Genomic DNA, 17503 nt, shown 5'->3' on the forward strand with positions numbered 1-17503 from the left:
ATTTCCTTAGGTTTAAATTGAGGTTTAAAAGACAATGTTGCCAATTTTCTGGATCCGCCAATGTCATTCATCATTAAGGAGCACCCTCCGCCGGGGCCCTCCCAGTGCCTCGAGAAATATGCCCCTCTCCCATTGGAGCAGAATTTCAAATGTTTAAACAAAGATGTTGAAGTTCAATTTTTGTTGAATCACTCAAAGTAAGTTACGTCCATCTTAAAATTATAACATTTAGTCGAAAATATAATTTCTGAAAATTCGGCAGGTATGCCCTCCTTCGAACAACCCGTTCAGTTTCCATAAAATTTTCAAAATAGTCATCTCTCATATTAAAATGTTTTTTCAAAACAAATCTATGGACGTTGCAAATCCATTTTTGCTGGTTAAGGACCTAAAATTCACACAAAACCACATGAAAAACAAAGAATTCCCAGCGTGTTTAAACTTTATCTTACCGACGCAATATTCTTGGCATTTTTCTTTAAGAAAATTGAATGATTAGTTCTCAGAGCGTCATTGATCCATAATTTTGAGTCTTCTTTGATATACGAAACTGCTTGAGCTTTATGACGGATGCCAAAATCTATCATGCGAGTGTGCTAGCTACCACAAATTTTGATGCAATATCACTTTTTGACTATGCATTAACTCATTAACAGTGAAAATACTGGTAACATGAAGAAATCGATAATGCATGAGTAATCTCATGGGCTTGACGATAAATTTACCGTCCTTCCATGTGATCATTTGCCGCTCATTATACATATAGTTGCCAATAATATTATCTGCGCTGTTTTAGTGTATTTTCCGAAGGAAAGATACACTATTGCGTTCTCCCTCATGGTGGGACCTAGACCTGGGACCAAGTAAAAAGCACCAATCTCGAGTCGTAGATCACGAATATATATGTTATTCATTTTCTGTCATATATATATATATATATATACATAGTTAGTTAGTTAGTTTTAGTTAACGACGATCAGCATCTAGGCTATTTACGTCGGGGACTAGGCAATTTTAAATTTATATATATATTGTAGATACGTTTATTTGGTGCTTTTACCAATTTAGCCATTAACACCTGGAGAGATCGAAATATAGTACAGAATTTAAAAATTTAAAAAGTAGGGGTCACAAAAGGTAGTGCAAATTAAAAGTTACGACAAGAAAATAATTCATTAAATGGAGATTAATTCGTTTGAAAAAGAGAGGGATTTCATGAAAATACTTTGAAAGGATGGTATAGAGATCAGAAAGTGGAGGGAAAATTTTGGGTCTTAATTGTTGATATGTAGGGCAAGTTATTAAAACATGTTTAACTGAGAGAGGGACATTACAAGAGATGCAGGTTGGGGTTGGACTTTCTTGACACTACCCTTCGGAAAATACACTCATGCCGCGGTAAATGCGCGGACTACAAAAAGAACCGTCCCCTACTTGCCGGCAACCCCACGGAAAAGTGACAGGGTTTTTTTCTTTTCATCCCTTTTCTACTGGACTCGCTAAAATCATGGATAAATGGTATTTCTTTCGCAACAATTTTATCAAGCACGGAGAAACCAACGGTAAAGAGTGGCATATTTACCAAAAACACTAACAAATTTTCGCGGTAAGGTAAAATCACGATAAAGTCCCGGAAAATCAATAATAACTCGAAATATTGGTGATTTGATTTTTTATTCCCTCCTCGGTGAATGGCTGTACGAGTTGCTGGATAAAAAGAATGAATTTCACTGGATGGAACATCATCAGGCCCGCCACAAGGGGGGGGGGGGGATACTGAGTCCCTGGTACCGGGGCCCGGGCCCCGGAGGGGGCCCGTGTTACCCGTGAGAAACCACTACGAATTCACAGGCAACCCTTGTTTCGTAAGAAAAAGTGTAAAATTTACCCTAAAAATTTCGCAAAAGGTGAATAGATTTTCAGAAACACGCTGGGGCACTGTAGAGTTCTTCTTAAATTTTCAAAGAAGTATACTTCTTGGAAAATTTCTATCTAGATTTCTATCTAAGATTTTCAGTACAGACGGATATTTTTAGTAACTGCGTTTCATTTTCTTCCGTCGTCAGATGCTGAGGGTCTCCAGTCTGGGCATCCTCGACTTCAATGGCTCAACTCCCTTGCCATAGACAAACAAAGGGGGAGTCCAGAGGGGCCTGGCCCTCATAGAACTGAAAATAGTATCAATGCCCCCCACCAAAAAAAAAAAAAAAAAAAAATTTCCAGATGTTTTGAATGTAACAATTCGCAAGTATTTTGTGCTAAAAGTATAAAAAAAAACATAATTATTCCGCAGAAATAGATGGAAAAATTCTTTATGGAAGCTTCAAAATACGTCCGATTAGTCGTATAAATTCTATAATTTCTCGGGGGATGCCCCTCGGACCCCCCTCCCCTCCGTGCTTGGGGCCCGGACCTTAAAACTGGTACAAGGGCCCGAGATGAGATGTGGCGGGCCTGAACATCATATATATGAGCTCCGAGACCTCCTAAATTTGCGTATCTGGTTAGATTCCGGAACGCTTAGTTCCAGCGTTCTACCGGGCCGATTTTCATGATGTTTGCGGCTATCGACGGGCAATTGTCTCTAAATAAGCCCGCTTTATTTAGATTTTGAAAATATGGCCCAGGTTTTTTATATTAAATGGTAAAGTTGCGAATTCTCCCATTTAAACGATGAAATTTTTTTTTTTTGTCATAGTTCGTTTGAGCGTTCTACGGGACCGATTTCCATAATTTTTGCGGTTATCGACAGGTGATAGTCCCCAGATGAGCCCGCTGTGATCATAATTTGAAAATAGGACCCAGTTTTTTTTTTTTTTTTTTTTTTTTTTTTTTTTGTATTAGAGGAGGTCAGATAGCTTAGAAAGATGGGCAAAATGTGAAATTCCCGCCGATAAAAAATGACAGGAATTTCAAATTTAGCTGAAAATTGAAGTGAGGAAGAAATGTTGAATCTTGGTCTGTATCAGTAGGGTAAGTGAATTGGAGGTACGCTACTTTGCTACAGATTATCCAAACGCTCCGTTCCGTTTCGTGTAAGTCTTGGCGTGAAGTTTGAAATAAATGCCGATTTTTTCATTCGATTCTTATTGGTCCACTTGCTCCCGGCCAGAGGGAGATTGGATAAATAAGAGTCGGGTATGAAAATCTTTTCATTTTCTTTGACCGTTCTTTTATCGACGCGGGCCTATAAGAGAACGGGAAGCGTCCTCTGGGGGTCGGGTCGCGTAGCGGCCAGGGGGCACAGCCCCCTAGTATCAAACTATCGCTGAAAGACCGAAATAGGTGTGCACAACGACCAAGTGGCGACCTAGGATGTGGAAATGTGAGGACTGATGTTGGCTATCAAAAAGACCGTCAAGTTAGGAATGATTATTTGTCATCAGATAATGATGTCTGTCTCTTTATTCGCACACACGTTGCTTTACCCGTAAAATTTCTTATTTCTCGTTCCAAGTGCCCATCGGAATCCATTGGCAACTCTTTCCAGTAAGATGAAGTTGCTTTGCAAGATCACTCTTGGCTTTGTCTTTACCTCAAAATTATTGGTTAGATAATAAAGTTTGCCGGGTGAAACATCCCAAAATAACCGTGCTTACGAAAAAATTGAGGCTCTTGCTAGGGTCAAAGGACACTTTGTCAATTCTTTTTCGTCCAATGTAAAAATTGGTACATAGTTGGTTCAACCATTTAGGTCTGTCAAATAAAAATAAATTCCTGAACAAAGATCTTAATTTTTTGGCCGACAAATTGACTCTAATCCAATAGACGAATTTTAACTAAAAATGGTAGATAAAATTGCACCGTACGCAAATCGAAGATAAGAGTTCACAAAGGGGGGGGGGGTAAGGCCCCCCGATAAGGGCCTTTTTTGGCCCCCTCCTATAGAATCTAGAACTTTATGCGGGTTTTCCAAGTTGACTGAATGTAGTTCACGGAAATAATCATGATTTAGCCTCTAGGCCACTGGATACGTGTTAAATGGTTGCCTAAACATAGGTCTGCAGGCGTATTTCAGCGAAAATTCGTGTTTTTGTATCACTCCAAGGCTTTTTTGACATCGAGCGCATCGTCTAACTAAAACGAGCTTTTGATATGTTATCAAGGAGACTTTGGGACACATTTTAACCCCGGTTTGGTTTTAGTTAGATGATGCGCTCATAATAAAAAAAAACTTTCTCAAAAGTTGACGTTTAAGGGACCTCCGCAAAAATCAAGTTGGAGAGACGTGTTAACACGTCTCTCCAACTGTATGCACGCTCCGTAATAATATCGAGGGCACTTATCAAGCCTTGTTAAACCCTTACAAGGAGATTTTCTTTCACTCCGAGGCTTTTTTGACACCGAGCGTATCGTCTAACTAAAACGAGCTTTGATATGTCATTAAGGAGGTTTTAGGACACATTTTAACCATGGTTTGAGTTAGATGATGCGCTCATAGTTAAAAAAAAAACTTTTTACAAAAATCGACGTTTAAGGGACATCCGCAAAAATCTTAGGGATACACGTCTCTCGAACTGAATGCACGCTACGTATATTATCGAGGGCAGTTATCAAGCCTTGTTAGACTCTTACAAGAAGATTTAATTCAAAAGTGTCCAGAAGAAATTTAATTTCCCATACAAAGAACTGTGAGGATAACGGATTTTGGAGTAGTGGAGGCATATTTTCACTAAACGCATAACATCAACTTGACTCTGGAAATTTATGCGGGTATTCCAAGTTGACTCAATTTAATTCACAGAAATAATCATGATTTAGCCCCTAGGCCACTGGATACGTGTTGAAAGGTTGCCTAAACATAGGTCTGGAGGCGTATTTTAGCGAAAATTCGTGTTTTTCTATCACTCCGAAGCTTTTTTGACACCGAGCGCAACGTCTAACTAAAACGAGCTTTTGATATGTTATCAAGGAGACTTTGGGACACATTTTAACCGTAGTTTTGGTTTCAGTTAGATGATACACTCATAGTAAAAGGAAACTTTTTCAAAAATTGACGCTTACGGGACATCCGCAAAAATCTTAGGGAATTAAGTCGTTATGGTTTTTTTTTTTACCACAATTAAAGAATATCTCCTTGTAAGGGTTTAACAAGGCTTGATAAGTGCCCTCGATATTATTACGGAGCGTGCATACAGTTGGAGAGACGTGTTAACACGTCTCTCCAACTTGATTTTTGCGGAGGTCCCTTAAACGTCAACTTTTGAGAAAGTTTTTTTTTTTTTATTATGAGCGCATCATCTAACTAAAACCAAACCGGAGTTAAAATGTGTCCCAAAGTCTCCTCGATACCATATCAAAAGCTCGTTTTAGTTAGACGATGCGCTCGGTGTCAAAAAAGCCTTGGAGTGATAAAAAAACACGAATTTTCGCTGAAATTCGCCTGCAGACCTATATTTAGGCAACCGTTTAACACGTATCCAGTGGCCTAGGGGCTAAATCATGATTATTTCCGTAAACTAAATTCAGTCAACTTGGACAACCCGGATAAATTTCCAGATTCTAGGAGGGGGCCAAAAAAGGCCCTTATCGATACCCCTCCTTTCAAATTTCCCATGTAACTATCTGACATTTTACACCTACCTACATAACGTGTTGTGTTAGAGTCGATTTGAAAAATTTGGTTGCAATGCAGGTGTAGGATAACAAATTCTATAACGTTCAATTTTGTATTGCATACATTTCTGTCTTGGACTAATTACTGCGGGTCGGACAACTGTTGATTAAGCAAGATTCACCAACAATTTATTGGACGAGTACTGCAAATGCGAGCTTGTGAAAAATCAGAATATTAAACGAAATATGCTATTTGTTACATAAAATGAATGAGGAAAGTAACGAAATAATTGTTTTCAATGAGGCTCTCACATAGAAGGAGTTGCAGGAGATTGAGGAGACTTTTCAGACATAGTATGACATGAAAACCGAATCGAGCAACTAGGGAACTTCAGAATTTCTCCTTTTCTCTTGGTGAGACGATGGTGCCTATTTAGCCCAATTTATTTTTTCAGATGCTCATTAGATCGGAAGAGAAGGAATATGAAATTCTCCCTGGTTTGAGCACGAGGACGGATAGTAAATGTCTGAATTGCATGATAAAATGCATGCAGAAGAGGAAGGACAAAACTTTCAAAAGCTGTTTAGAATTCGTTTGCCCTCTGTCCTGTGAAAGCGCAATACTCATCGCTCAATAAATTCTTTGCCTGGATTTCGATCGTTAGCACACGATAATCGGTCATGGTCAAGTGACGTCTTCACGCCGGAATGACCATCAATGAGCCGTCCCACGTTTTTAGCCTCGACTCTTTACCATTCTCATCGTGATTTACAAAAATGTGCCGCCCCTCAAACCAAATACTTCCTTCAGTATGTTGAAGTCAATTTTCACGACATAACATCTTCCAAAATCTAATTGGGCTGTTACCTATAAGTTTGTGTATTTATCATTTCCTTGTTGTTCGTTTTTCTTTGATGGAACCGATTTGTAATTTAATAAACAAGGAGATATATCCAACATGAATATGCTGGATATATCCTCTTGTTTATTTTCATAAAAATTGTATTTTCCGAGATGCGCATTGCTGTAGTTTTTCCATCGATACAAATGACATTTGTGAAAAGGGACCTTATCTCCCGAGAGCATATCGTCTAGGAGAGTCGAATATACGGGAAAAGCTTAAAATTGGCAGTTTTGAGTTACCGATGGCATTAAATTCACCCCAGAAGCCTTGAAAATAAGCTCTGCACGGTTTTAATTTGCTTTTCTCACCAGTGAAGGCGATAGCTACCCCTTTTTTGTGGCATGTCAGAATTGTTCACCTTAACTGAACCTAAAAATGTTAACCTAAACTTTTTCTTCTTCTGTGTGTCTTATGGCTCATCTAATTGTCGTACCTACAGCAAACCATAGATCGCATGGGTTTCATACGGGGACACTAAGGGTCATCTACTGCAACAGCCATGTGCTATCCACACATGAGGGCCATGAGAGGCTATGTTGGATCCAGGAAACAGTGCGGGTTGGGGTAGAGGGGGAAAACGGTGCGAAGGGTAGTAAAATAATAGAAAAAGGAGGTAAAAGGAAGAAATAAAATTGGTGGAAAAGGATATGCTTGAGAAGAATTTTAACGATGGCCTAATGTAACATCACGGAGCTTATGAGTAGTCGAGCAGCGCGACCTGTACGGAATTTTGGAGGGGGCATACACACGACTCTAGAACTTGAAGTAAGTAAGTAAGGCCGAACTGACCGGCGAGGCGCCCTTAAGGGGCCAATAAGGTAACTGGCAGCTGCCATCGTGCACCCCGAAGTTGGACTGTGCTCCTTAACCTCAAATCATTGATCAATTTTGTATCCGCTATATTCCCGCAAAGCTCAGCGGCCGTCTGATACAAAGACATAAAGACGGAGTGCTCGTATCTAAAAGCACGGGGAAAAAGTGAAGCCTGGTTTGGCGCTGGGTGCTTGTGTGAGTGTGTAAATGAGCGCGGGAATCCATGGCGGCAAACGGAAATTTGATTTGAACTTGTCCTCTTAATTTTTCCATATTTCTTCTTCGAAACGTATTTTAAATGCCTAAAACGAATATACTAAGAAAGTTGGGACTGCGTCCTATTATATTACACCTACTCTTGCTTGGTAATAGGCAGTAATCTCAGATAAAGTTAGTTTTTCTTCTGCTCATGGTGGTTCTGCAGGTTCAAACAGGTCGTTACAGTTCTAGATGACCGTCACTCCCAAATGAAATTTAATCGGTCGACGACGGACCAAAGCTAACCTAAAGTTAAAGAAATATGAGTGGGTAAGTGAATTTGGGCAAATATCAACCTAGAATACTTTGTTTACAATATTGAATACATTATTTTATTCAGTTCCCGCCCTACATTTGAATTCAAACTTGTCCCGATTTCGCCGCCAATCCTCTAGCCAATAGTAGAGGTGGTTGAAAAGAAGCTTCATTTTTTGCTTTTAGCCCTCCGTCTTTATGTCTTTGGTCTGATAGCTAACGATAGGTCTTATCAAAGACTGTGACAGACCCTGCAAAGCACGGATTTTCGGAGCACGACCATGCCTCCACCGAGTTGGATTGTGTCGTTGCAATCTCCACTGACAGGTAGCGCTGACAGTCACGCACACCACCAGTCTGCCGTGATAGCGAAGAGAGCCGTAAGTGCAAAAATGAAGTTTTGAGAAAACGGGCTCAGAAGCTTCTGATAAGATCATTTTATTGAAAGAAGCCTCCGTTCTTTGTCAAATTGTCACTAATCGTCCGGAAGACTCCTAGAAATTGTATGGATGATTCAAAATCGACTGATTTTATTTCCATTTCAAAAAAATGGTATTTTTCGTTTTCATGCTAGGTTATTGTTAGGCAAGACAGCCGTAAGTGCTATCTTCTGCATGCTTTCGTGGTTGCGTTTTGGACGCACAACAAACACATATGCAGGTTACAAATTGGCAGAAGAGGGCGGCACTTTACTGGAAAGTACTATTTTCATTGGCTCTTATGCATCTACGGCTGTCTTGAAAAAAAACTGTGTCATTTTTTGTGCACTTACGGCTTTTACATACGTCTCGTTTTCATTAAATTAGGATGAATTATGCTGTTTTAGCTGTGTCAGTAATTTCATCTAAAAGATTTTATACGAATTTTGAAGAAAACTCGATTTCGAAAATGTTGCTTTTACGGCTCTCTCCGCTATGACGGCAGCAGTGATCACCGATTTTTTCACAACGCAGTCGAACAGTGGAGTGTTACCTCGAAGGGTCAGGGTATTGGAGTGGCATAGTCATCCACGGTCACGATGACTGATGTTTGAGTGTCTTCAAAAATCAGTCATCTCCGAGGATTCAACCCGGGACCTCAGTGTTGACAGCCAACTGCCTTGACCACTACACCACTGAGGCTGCCCTCACTGGAACCTAAAACTCACGAGTGTGGGCCTGCGAACTTCAAGACGCTATATATCTCCCTTTGCTTTTGCTCCCGGTGCTTTTAGTGTCATACCTGAGTCAAAATTTGAAGATTTTTTACCTCTATACAGTAATGCCAATAACTTAATTTTGAATATCCCATCCCACCTTACCCGACCTATGTCATCAATTCTTCCGTTCACGATAACTACCGTTAGATTTACGTTTAGCTGATTAAAATTTTGTAATTTTGTCCATTTTGGTCTGATAAAAAACTGTATAGATTTTCGGTTAAATCGCAGTTACCGATTACTTATAAACAATAATTAACGTAAGTGCCCTACATACGCTGTTTTCCCTTAATCTGAGGTTTTTATAAAAGTTCCATTCCTTGCTTTCCTTTGTAACCTTTGTTTGCTATCAGCTGATGTTTTTTTTTTTTTTCAATTTCTTTTTTTCATTTTTTTTGTTAATAAATCATTGCTAGGTTAGTTTTAATTTTTTTTGTCAGCATTTATTCTACCCCCCCCCCCCCCCAGCTCATTTTTCTAGCTCCATCACCCTCTCCCCTCAACTCATTTTTCTATCGATTTTATCATTCTTTTATGGCATGTCTTGCTCCCCTACCACCATTTTTTCGGGGTTATAGATATTTTAGCGGTCTCTAGACCCGTGACTCCAGTCACGGGCATTTCGCTAGTTTCAAAATGATAGTCCGTTTTGTCTACAGATCGTGTCACATGTCGACGGTGAAACTCCCAAACCCCGTATCTCAGTTAGCGACGTTGCAGCTTTTCTGTCATTCTTAATTTTTCAAGTGCGGAACTAGTCACTTAAGAGAATTATTTAGAAACTACCGGATTTTTTTCTCTCAGTGTGGAGAAAACGATGAAAAGACTTAAAAGACTGATCTTGATTTGTTTTCTTATAAGAAAATAAAATAAGAGCGGGGATTTCAAAACACGACGAGATACGTGGTGCTGGAGTTTTGCCGAGGATATGGCCTTTGTGCAGAACTTTGCCTGTTGTGGACTAACCTTAGCGTTGCCAACGGCATGGGCACCATCGTAGACGTAAAGATGGTCGTTGCAGTCAAGCTGGAGAAGATCGAAGCGGAGCATGAATCTCTGAAGGACGGAATGCGTTTGAAAGGTGATGACGCAGTCCAAGTTTCTTTCGTTCTGCGAGTGCAACACCGCCCCGTCGATCTTCCGGTACAGGTTCTGCAAGAAACTATTCTCGCACAACGAGCTGATTGAGTCTGAAACAAACACAAACAGAAACCATCGCGTCAGTTGATTATTTTTGTCGATGGACCACTGGATATACGATTAATAAACGAAGCATCACTCCATACAGCGTGATCCAAAGTTCAACCGCCATACTGCAGGAGCGTGTTCTATGGGTCAAAATTAAACTTCCTCCCCCGTAAAATTTGTTCGAAAAGCGTTTTTCACGGCAGCTACATCCCGAAAATCTTCGAAAATGAATTAATTTTGACCGCAATTTGGCAAAAGTCATGCACTAAATCAGGGCCAAATTTAGAGCGTGGCCGCATGGGCTCCGGCCCATGGCGGCAAAGGGGGGCATCAATTTTGCAATTTTTTTAAATGTATGTATTAAGAAAATCGGAATTAGAAAAAAATTACAAAGGAGAAAAGGCGACAAAATCTCTTATTTCCTATGATTATAGTAATTTCTAATTTTGCCATCTTTCGGCGATACAAGAGGCAGCACCTTTAATTAGTCGAGTTAAGAGAGAAACCAAACTCCCAACTTGGCATGGAACGGCGCGACGTGGAGAGCAATGATGACGAGGACTTGAGATGAAAAGGAGTGGCTCTCGGCGCGGCGGTCAGCGTGTAACACATATTAGCACCTACAAGACTGCATGAATACTTCACGCATTGCATCAAACACAGTGCGGTCAGCAGCAGTCGGCGTGAAACGCATAGCGCCTACAAGACTGTAGGAATACTTCACGCATTCCGCCAAATACAGTGCGGTCAGCGCGGCGGCGGAAGTGAAAATGATTAAACCATATTTATGTTTGTTCTTTCATAATTTTTTCGCTAAATACTTACAAATGGACGTATTTATGCGAAAAGGAGATATGTGGAAGTGGATGGATGGGGTGTGCTCGTTAGTGGTCGGGCCATAAGAATGAATGGGGAATATAAAGCGCCAGTGACGTCAGCGGTGAGTGCGGTGACGGTTTCGGGATCGGGATCGTCGTCCGGCTTCTTTAACTCATGAGCCCTGTCCACAACGCTCTCTTGCCATGCCCGCGGCTCATGAGTTAGCATATTTTAGCGCTTAGCTCCTTTTGATTTAATGTCAAATCCCGCTTTTCAATTTTCTCAAAAGGAGCTATATCCACTTTTACATTGTTTCTTATGACCCAACTAACGAGCACACCCCATCTTTCCACTTGCACATATCTCCTTTTATCATAAATACGTCCAAATGGAAGGTCTTGTCCACACTGAGATAGGTTTACGGAACTTAACTTTCCCGCGAGGCTCCGTGAACTTTTGCTGGTAGTGTTGACAGGGCTTTTGCAAAAAATGTGTCCAACACGATTAAACGTTTCTTATGCACCCCTCCCCCTCCAGCACGTTCACTTGATGGTTTTTATGGAAGTTTCAGAACGAATGAGAAGGGGGCGGCAAAATACAGGCAGCCCATGGGCGGCAAGAATGTAAATCCGGCCCTGCACTAAATCTTATAGAAATCGGCATGAACCTATAATTTGACACACTAAATTCATCCCTGACGTTTGAAAAATCAAAACCTCATTTTAAAGTGGAGTTTAGGAGGAGAGAAGGAGCTTTAGACTCAAAACAGTTTTTGGCGTATAAAGGTGGTATTTTCCGGACCCTCTGAATCCGGACTTGTCATTAAGATTTTGAATTCTTTAACGTCGTTAATGACTTTAGTGAATCAAATTGTGCATACCAAATTATGTTGAAAACATAATTCCGTCCAATTATCTTGATTTTAAGCTGATGCACGGCAGTTTTCCGCAAATCGCGTTCGTGCGCGAATACCGCATATCAGCTTAAAATCAAGATAATTGAACGAAATATTTAAAATTAATTTACCTTCAACGTTCATGAATCAATTTTTTCTCCTAAATGTAGCAAAAAGTACCAATTGATACAAATAGCAAGGATATGAAAATAGTAGGTATATTTCCAACATTTCAGTAATCTGGCACGTTTTTCCAACGTATTCATGTTGGATTTTTCTTCTTGTTTTAAGTTAATTTTCTTACATGTAAGAGGCGCGGAGCGCCTGAGGGATTGGGCCGCAAAGAGGCCAGGGGGCGCACCCTCTAGTTCCTTTTTTTCTATCTTCCATACTATAAGCTCCGAGAACTCCTAAATTTGCATATCTGGTAACGCTTAGTTCAAGCGTTTTACAGGGCCGATTTTTATGATTTTGGCGGCTATCGACAGGCAACTGTCTCTAGGCGAACCTATTCTATTCAAATTTTGGAAATATGACCTAGGTTTTTTTTTTTTCATATTACGCGGTAAAGTTGCGAATTTTTCCATTTAAACAATGTAAATTTTTATTTTTTGTCACAATTTGTTTGAGTCTTCTACTCGGCCGATTTACATGATTTATTTTCTTTATTTTTTGTTATTTTTATTTGTTATTTTTTTTTTGTTTGTGACCTTTTTAATGCAGAGATTACAGAGAAGATATATAATATTGAAAGAGTAAAGAAGCAATGAGTTTTCAAGACAGAAAAAATCGACGTTTCTAGAGTAGAGACGGACTACAAACTAAATAGTAAAAAACAATTAACCCTATAGTCTGCCAAACATGGGTCATTTTTGACCCGACGCTTCGTAAAAGAAGGCCCATTTTTCACCCTCTGCCCCTGGATACTTTACCTTCACAAATAGCTCTGCAAAAACATTGTGCTGATCAGCCATCCTCGAATCAGTTCGCTTGCTTCTGCTTATATATGCATATTTTAAATCAGCGCTGAGCATTCTTAGGCTTTTTTTAAAAAAAACCAAGTAACGTAGACTCTTGGTATTCATTGCACATAAACTAGAAAGCCCCAGAATGAGAAAAAACATAAATCATAATTATTGACGGATAAGTAAACTTTTTACACGCTTTGGAAAATCTCAGAAGTTCGCGGTAGTCACTTTCCGGTAAAGAACTAAGGGACTCGGTCATTGTATAGAGTGGGGGGTCGAGAAGATCGCAAAGGCGGTATACTACTTATACGCGCCAACAGGGGTGGATACGATGGCTCAAATGGTCAGGTGCTATACGGCCAGACGACCGACGCGACGGTGGCCATTTGCGTTTCTTATGAATATGTTGAATGTTGGCTAATCTAAACTTTGGAAGAAAAAGAAAATATTAGACATATAAGTCTAATTGTAGGTTTCCCTGATGTAAAAATCATTTAAAATACGTGCATGCATTAAAAAAAACTAATAAAAAAAGAAGATCCTGTGTTTTTTAAATACGGGTCTAAACTGACCCGGTATTGGCAAACTAGTGGAAAAAACGTGTTTGGCAGACTAAGGTTAAAGAATAGCAGGTTCAGGTGGCCCCAAGAGCCAAGGTCACGCCGGAGCTACCCTGTGATATAACATCGGCACGGTGGAGGTTGTCTTGTATAGGTGGGGACATTATGCCAGATGTGGTTGTGAAGACGTGCTCTACAAAAGAAGGGATTTTGGCCCAGTTTTGGGGAGGTGTTAAGAAGGAGCTTTTGGACTGACCAGTAACCATAAAGTGAGCTGGGAACCCAATTACATGATTTTGTGGCATTTGACAGGCGATAGTTCCTAGATAAACCAGCTGTAAGCAGATTTTGGACAAAGTACCCAGGGTTTTTTTTTTTTTTTTTTTTTGTCCGAATATAGACCAGGGAGCGTACAAGGGGGGGGGGGGGCAAAATTTGAAATTCTCGGCAATGAAAACGAAGGGAATTTCATTTAGCAGAAAATTGAACTAAGCGGGAAATGGTCAATCTTTGCCTGATGTTGGTAGGGTAAGGTGAGGAGATTGAAGGTATGCTTCTTTTCTACGGACTAACTATCCAAAAGCGACGAAACGCTTCATTCCGTCGTTCCGTTTCGTTTCAGTCTTGGCGTGAAGGTTGAAATATATGCCGATTGGTTTATTCGATTCTTATTGGTCCAATCTCTCCCGGCCAGAAGGAGATTGAACAAATAAGAGTCGAGTATGAACATCGTTTCATTTTATTTGGTCGTTCTCATGTGGAAGCGGACCTAACAGAGCACGAAGCGCCCTCTGAGGGTTGGGCCGCGTAGCGGCCAGGCACATTGTCCCCTAGTATGTGATAAAAAAAAATGGAGACTGTGCATAGCTGTATCATCAAAATTAGCTTTGAACTCAACCTGAAAATGTTAAAGGATGCCTCCCTCAATATACCGGAGTTGTAAAACTGATCTGTTAGAACGCTGCGAAACGCCTTCATTTCCGCTTAATACCCTGAGGTTCACCGCGAAGTTAGTTTAGTTGCGTAACCTAACGTAACCTAACTTAGCTTGATACTCTTCACCGCCCACTATTTTTGCCGTAAAAATATATATTAAACGGCAAATCTGATTTTAAGTCTTTCTTAAACATCATAAGACCCCTCAAAAAATAGTTCTCCGTTTACAGCGATGCCAAGTTGACAATTTAGAAATGAAATGTTAAAAAGAAATCAATAAAGTAATTGAATTGCGCTTCACTAGCTAAAATCTTCAAAAACATCCGTGCGTATGATGTAATAGTGAGTTTAAGCCTATCCAGTACATTCCAAGTGTTGTTACAATTCTAAATTTTTTAAATATTATTCTCATTTCTTTGCTGGTGCACGCCGATGACCGATTTTTAAAAATAAAGAAAAAAACCGATCGAATCCTTCGATCAATCAACATGAAGGTAGAGTAGGGGTCGTGAAGCCCCCCATCCCCCTCCAAATGCTCAGATTTCCTCCCCTCCTCCACGTTCCTGAAGAGTGATGGTCAAATCTTTATAAATAAAACTGTAAGGGTCGCAATCTTGTGATCCTAAATTCTGAGAAACCGCCGGGCCCATTTCCTTGAAATTTGTTATAAAAGAAAGCTGTTAATGTCCAGATTATGCGAAAAATCCGACATTTCGAATATCCGCTCTTGAAAGTTTTCTCGGAGCTGAGCCAGCCATAATCACTCGCAAAGCGAGTGATTGGGGGTTCATGGGACTCCGCCCCCTGGATATAGGTGCGGAGGCGAGCGAAGCGAGCTGAAGCAGCTAGTTTTGGCTAAAATTACGTTCCTCAATTTGCACAAGGTTTGGACAGAAACTCGGAAAACGATAAAAATGCGGATCTGGTTGGCAAAACGCTCTCAGTATTTACTGCAAAACGAAAAATGAAATATGCAAACTCCCTACCTTCACCCCTTACTTTTGCTAACGCATGCGCTCCAATGTTATCGATAAAAAATCAACACTAATTTTTTTTGCTCGAGTTGGGTAGTCTTTTAGTGCATGAAAAGAATTGATTTTGAATAGCAAACAGGAGAATACTTTAAGGTTCGAAAACGTCACGTCGCACAGTAAAACGAACCGATTGAAGAAGTTGCACAAAATTTGGAAACTTTGAAAGCTTATTTCTCTGTGAATGTAAAACTTAAAAGTTTGATGGTTTCATCGGTTTCCTCGTGAAAATGCTCTCAAGGAATAATTCATGATGTGACAAGATGAACCTGCAAAATATCTGTTTTAGTAAAAAAAAAAAAAAAAAAAATCATGAGCACCCTCTCCCATTGACTCGCTTCACTGTTAGGTTGTACAACATGTATGTGCGTCGTCACTAAAGAGGGACTCTCGACAACTGGGTGGTTTTTTACTCGTTCAGCAGCGCCGTTTACTCAAACAAAACTTGTGGATTATAGACTGTTCCGCTGGCTAAGTCACTCGACGAATGGCAATGAAATAATCGCAATCTCATATTGGCCCGTTGAACCGCGCTCTGTAGATCGTGGTAAGATTAAAGTAGCCAACCACAGGGTTGAATTTTTTGAGATTGAAGTTATGTTTTGTTTACAATTAAACCATTGGGTACATCGATCTATTGAATGGTATAGTCACTAAACAAGCAGTAACTCCAGCGCACTGCCGCTGGAGAGCGGCTCTGGGCCACTCATATCCAAGACGTATATAAACTACTAGTCGTGTTAAGCTCGCTGTGGGAGCTGTCACGCCCAGCCGGGGAGTGCCCCTGGACCCCCCAGTTCCTCGCTTCGCGATGAACTTGCGACTCCTTCCGCGAGCCGCCCCTCATAGCTATTAACTTTTAAAAGAACGAATTTACTTTTTTTAACGAAGTATGGTGAATAGTGGTGAATATGTTATCTTTGTCCTCATCCACAATCAGCAGACTTAGCATTTTAGGCCATGGCCACCATCTTGGATTTTGAAATTTTGAAAATCTGACCAAAAATTCGAGTTTCCCGTTGAAAAATACATCTGGATATCGAGTTTCACGAAAATCGATCAAACAGGAGCCGACTTAGCATTTTAGGCCACGGCCGCCATCTTGGATTTCGAAATTTTTAAAATCTGATCAAAAATTTGAGTTTCCCGTCGGAAAATATCGTCGGATACCGGGTCTCACGAAAATCGAGGGAATAGAAGCCGACTTAGCATTTTAGGCCATGGCCGCCATCTTTTTTTTCTTCTTTTTTTTTATTTCTCAGAAAAATACATAGTTATCATACGCTTTTCAAGACTTATTATTTACATGTCATTCTTATTATTAAGACTTAACTGCAACTTAATACACAACTAGGTATCAGTACTCTGAGACGTGCCGGAATCACCCGAGGGTATATCGTCGGCCGGGGGGGGGGGGGGTGTTGTTAGCCACTGCTAGTACTAAAGGTCCTTTATTATCATTGCTATAAATATCTCTTTTGACAGTTAGAATTTTCTTCACATTTTCGTTAATACATCTCCATTTATTCCTACTTTCAATCATTTCATTCACTATAGTCTCAGGAGTTAAGTTAACATTCAATTCACATTCAACTTTTAATTTATCATCTATAAATCTAGCGCATTCAAAAAAGGTGTGTTCTGGTGTGTCACGGACTACTGTGCAAAATTTACAAAGATCACTGTCAACTAACTTAAATCTGTGTAAGTATGATCCAAAAGCCCCATGACCAGTAAAGAACTGCGTCAGAAAAAAGTCGGGATACCCGTGTTTCCTATCAAGCCACACCTCCAGATTCGAATGAGGCGCTTGCACCAGAAATCAGTAGGGCTATCCCTCCAACGAGTACACCATCTATTAACAATGTCGTTATTAATTTCTATAAAATCCTCCTCTTTTCTCGATCTTCTAACTTTCTCTTCTAGTAATAGATCCGTTGGAGGGGTACCCGAAAAAATATCAAGACAGTTCGCCGACGCAGTTCTGTACGCTATACACAGAGCTCTCTTCATTGGACGTAAGGTTTTCGTAATTTCGTACAAATTACACTTAAGATTCATCTCAGGAAAGTCACTCCATACCGATACACCATAAAAAATTATTGACAGCACTGTTTGGAA

At 40.2% G+C, this 17503-nt stretch overlaps 1 protein-coding gene across 2 annotated transcripts in view; it reads right to left on the reverse strand.

Moving 5' to 3' along the window:
- The window catches only part of loaf (low-density lipoprotein receptor domain containing lost and found), a 175678-nt gene that overhangs the window by 40321 nt on the left and 117854 nt on the right, over positions 1–17503 (reverse strand). For both annotated transcript variants that reach the window (XR_011900201.1, XM_072302255.1), the window contains exon 2: positions 9952–10175. Coding sequence is in view for 1 of the 2 variants with exons in the window: in XM_072302255.1 (XP_072158356.1) it covers positions 9952–10175 (224 nt within the window). In the remaining variant the exon portion in view is untranslated. The remainder of the gene's footprint in view (positions 1–9951; positions 10176–17503) is intronic.

This window comes from Bemisia tabaci, chromosome 7 (genome assembly GCF_918797505.1).
Source record: "Bemisia tabaci chromosome 7, PGI_BMITA_v3".
NCBI classification, from domain to species: Eukaryota; Metazoa; Arthropoda; class Insecta; order Hemiptera; family Aleyrodidae; genus Bemisia; species Bemisia tabaci.